General features: G+C 48.6%; 1 protein-coding gene across 1 annotated transcript; it reads right to left on the reverse strand.

Annotated features, from left to right (window-relative positions):
- Positions 1 to 1,024: 1,024 nt before the first annotated feature.
- LOC147974969 (uncharacterized) lies at positions 1,025 to 2,225 on the reverse strand. Its single transcript, XM_087520218.1, has 4 exons — positions 2,220 to 2,225; positions 1,712 to 1,897; positions 1,415 to 1,629; positions 1,025 to 1,316 (listed from the first exon to the last, which is right to left on the reverse strand). The coding sequence occupies exons 1-4, from the start codon at positions 2,223 to 2,225 to the stop codon at positions 1,025 to 1,027; spliced, it is 699 nt and encodes a 232-aa protein (XP_087376344.1).
- Between the last annotated feature and the right edge of the window lie 868 nt (positions 2,226 to 3,093).

Here is a 3,093-nt window from a genome sequence, read left to right on the forward strand (position 1 = left end):
ACTCATGCTGGCCATGGCAGACGCAAGGGAAGGATGCTGAATGACTTGTTTGTTTTTGTGGATGAGGAGTTGAGGAGGAATGTGCATTCATCTTGGCATAGTAGTATTTACAACCGAGTATTAATACACTCCTAAGTGGGAAACCATTTAGGTTGTGATCGGTGTGAACAGGTTTGAAGGGTTTTCGATACTTAATGTGCACCGTGACCAAGGAGGGGAAACGAGAGAACTTAATGTTTATTTGCTAATTAATAGCATTCCATGCAACGACTAACCACTGCATGTCATGTTTGGTAGGGAGTACGTTATACAGGAATAGAAGAGATGCACGCACACACTTGTCCTCTCTCACACACGCATTTGTAGCTACGAATTGTAGTGTTCTCAACCATCCGATTGGCTCTATCATAGGTTTCCCGTTGCTCCTTGGCCTTGAGATTGAGAAGTTTAAAACACGGAGGCTAAGCTGGAGGCGTGAGGTTTTGGTTAATGTGCGGGCCGCACACGGGACCAACACGACAGGAGCTTCGTCTGCCTGGTGCATAGTCAGGTGAGTTGTCCAAGTATAGACACAACCAGGCCCTCCTTGGTATCTGCATGTCGACTTAACTACAGAGAAATTAGGATCGGAGGGAGTACTACTAGTAGTAGTACTCCTTTAATGTGTCGCGTCAACTCACACAAGTATGCAACACTTCCTGAACAAACAAGCATATAAGCTGGTATACTTCTTACCCAATGGATCTTTATATCCAACAGACACAAAATATTCGTTCGACTATTGGAAATTACTTTAACTACTGATCTGATGTCGAAGTAGTTGCTGCATCGCCACCAAAACCCACCATCTCTTAAGCTAAAGTAGACTGAACTAACCCCTATATTAGCATATTACTAAGATAAACAGAAGGCATTGTAGAATCATTTAGGAGCTGGGCTTGTCAATCTGAATGTGGAGGGACACCGTCCTCGAGAACCCAGCCCCGTCCAGCAGCTTGGGTGGAACTGTGAAGAAGGTCAACTCCTACACGGCGACGTTGCCGAGATCCTTGCTTCTTGTCACCTCCATTTCCACCTTGATGGCGTCGGTCCTGCCTTTGGGCTCCCCCAGCGGGTCGTTCGCCCATAGCTTGGCCACGTAGTGCGACAATGGGGACGCCCCTTCTCGGATGCAAATGGCGGGCACGGCAATAGGCGTGCCGTTGTTGAGCACGCCACCAACAAAGTAAAATGCGCGGTCGTCCTCCTTCGTGAACAGCAAGAGTCGTGGCTCCGACAATGGCACTTGCAGCTGGAGCACCTTGTCGTACTGGATCCTGTGCACGCGCATAGGATGCACGGTGCTGATGTGGTGGGAGAGCGCCGGTGGCGGGCCTTCGTAGCCGCAGATGGGCACGGGGCATTTGCAGGGCACGAGCGGACACAGCTCTGGTGATTGGCGAGCTTGTGGTAAGTGATGTAGATCCCACAACCTTCATGCGGGCACTCCACCCTCACCGAGGAGAGGACGGCGTCCATCGCCATGTTCCGCACGTTGAAGCCACCGCCGCGCTCGCACTTCTGGCACTGCCGCTGGTTCCTGGGGCGCTTGCCACGGCAGTCCGCGCAGGCCAGGTGCCCTCCCTTGCACTGCACAAATCAATTGAACAACACATCAATCAAGAAACCTGCACCTTGCTCGATCAGCCGAACGGATGAGGTGTATTCGAACCTCATACACTGGAGGCTTCAAGGGGCAGAGGTACAAGGGGCAGTGGAGCAAGGTGAGGTCCATAGAGACCATAGAGAGCTCCATTGTCAGGTCCTGTTCCGTCGGCATGATCTCGCCCTCCTCGTGCACAACCATCTCTCGCTTTAGGGCCGGGGCCTTACAAAGATTTACCGTCACATATTCATACTACTTCAAGGTGCATTAAATCAACACATGCAAGTATCAAAAGGAAAATCACTCCATGCATGCATGCGTTGTAATTAATGCATCGATAAACGCAAATTATTGAAATATATCGAGTGCACTGCTTTGATGTGTCATGTGAACACTCATTCAACAAGGTGAAGTTTTATTACAACACCCTCTCCCTCGCCCATGAGCGTGGTGGCTCGCGGGGCTAGGAGAAGCTTTAGCTACACGTTCTCCCTCCCAGACGTGATGGACATGCAGCAGTTCATTCGGTGTCAGATGGCCAGAAGCATACTGTAGTACTCCACTATAGTAGTACCATCATTGTTCGACTTCCTGGAGAGGCGAAGATCCAAGTGCAACCCGGACGCTTGTGTGTCAGTTTCATGTGTAGACGAGGTATAGTGACATAGTCTAGCATATCGTGTACCATGCCTCTAAGCTTAAAATCGGTGGGTTTGGCACCATGCTATGAGGTCATCTCGAAGCATTTTTTGATCAAAATAATCTGCTGGCCCTACCCATCATCCTGGTGATTGTAGTTTGCACGCTCATCTGGTCAAGATAGGAACATATATTTTAATTTGTGGTGGGGTAAATGTTAGAGGTTGCAGTAAATATATTGTACACTGCAGGTCTTTTAGCCAAGTTTAGAGGCAAGCATGTGGGGCCAGTGCTTTGATGTGTCGTGTCAACTCATACAACGAGAAGCTTGATTTTACTACACTACACGCCATCGCCCTTGCCCATGCGTGTGGTGGCTCGCAACGAGGACATGCTTTTGCTTACTATAACAAGCTATCCCTCCTACACGCGGTGCATGGACATGCAGCAGATGATTCGATACTGTAGAAGTAGTAACATCATTGTTCGTCTTCTCGAAGATGCGAAGATCCAAGCAGAACCCGAACATGGCAGTCTTTGTGTAGGGGTGGGGCGTGGTGCGGAGCCTTGGAGCACGCATATAGCCAGGCTCTTGCATGGGACAAAATTGCCATGTAAGCAAGCTATAAGCCCACTATTGTACTTGCTCTTAATAGTATAGCCCTGTAAACCGGAAAGGAGGGACTACTCCCTCCGTTCCTAATACTCCCTCCGTTTTTATTTAGTCCTCGTATTAGCCTTGGTAAAAGTCAAGCTTTATAAACTTTGACCAAGTTTTTAAAAAAAATATTAACATAAGCAATAACAAA

Source organism: Triticum urartu, chromosome 4A (assembly GCF_056163025.1).
Source record: "Triticum urartu cultivar PI428250 chromosome 4A, HENAU_Tu73, whole genome shotgun sequence".
Taxonomy (NCBI): domain Eukaryota; kingdom Viridiplantae; phylum Streptophyta; class Magnoliopsida; order Poales; family Poaceae; genus Triticum; species Triticum urartu.

Bases quoted from the DNA above. Each gene is read 5' to 3' on its own strand.
- LOC147974969 (XM_087520218.1), bottom strand. The intron at 1,630-1,711 runs GTTCGAATACAC...TGATTTGTGCAG, and splicing joins TGAAGCCTCCAGTGTATGAG to TGCAAGGGAGGGCACCTGGC. The intron at 1,317-1,414 runs GTGCCCTGCAAA...GCGCGTGCACAG, and splicing joins CACCAGAGCTGTGTCCGCTC to GATCCAGTACGACAAGGTGC.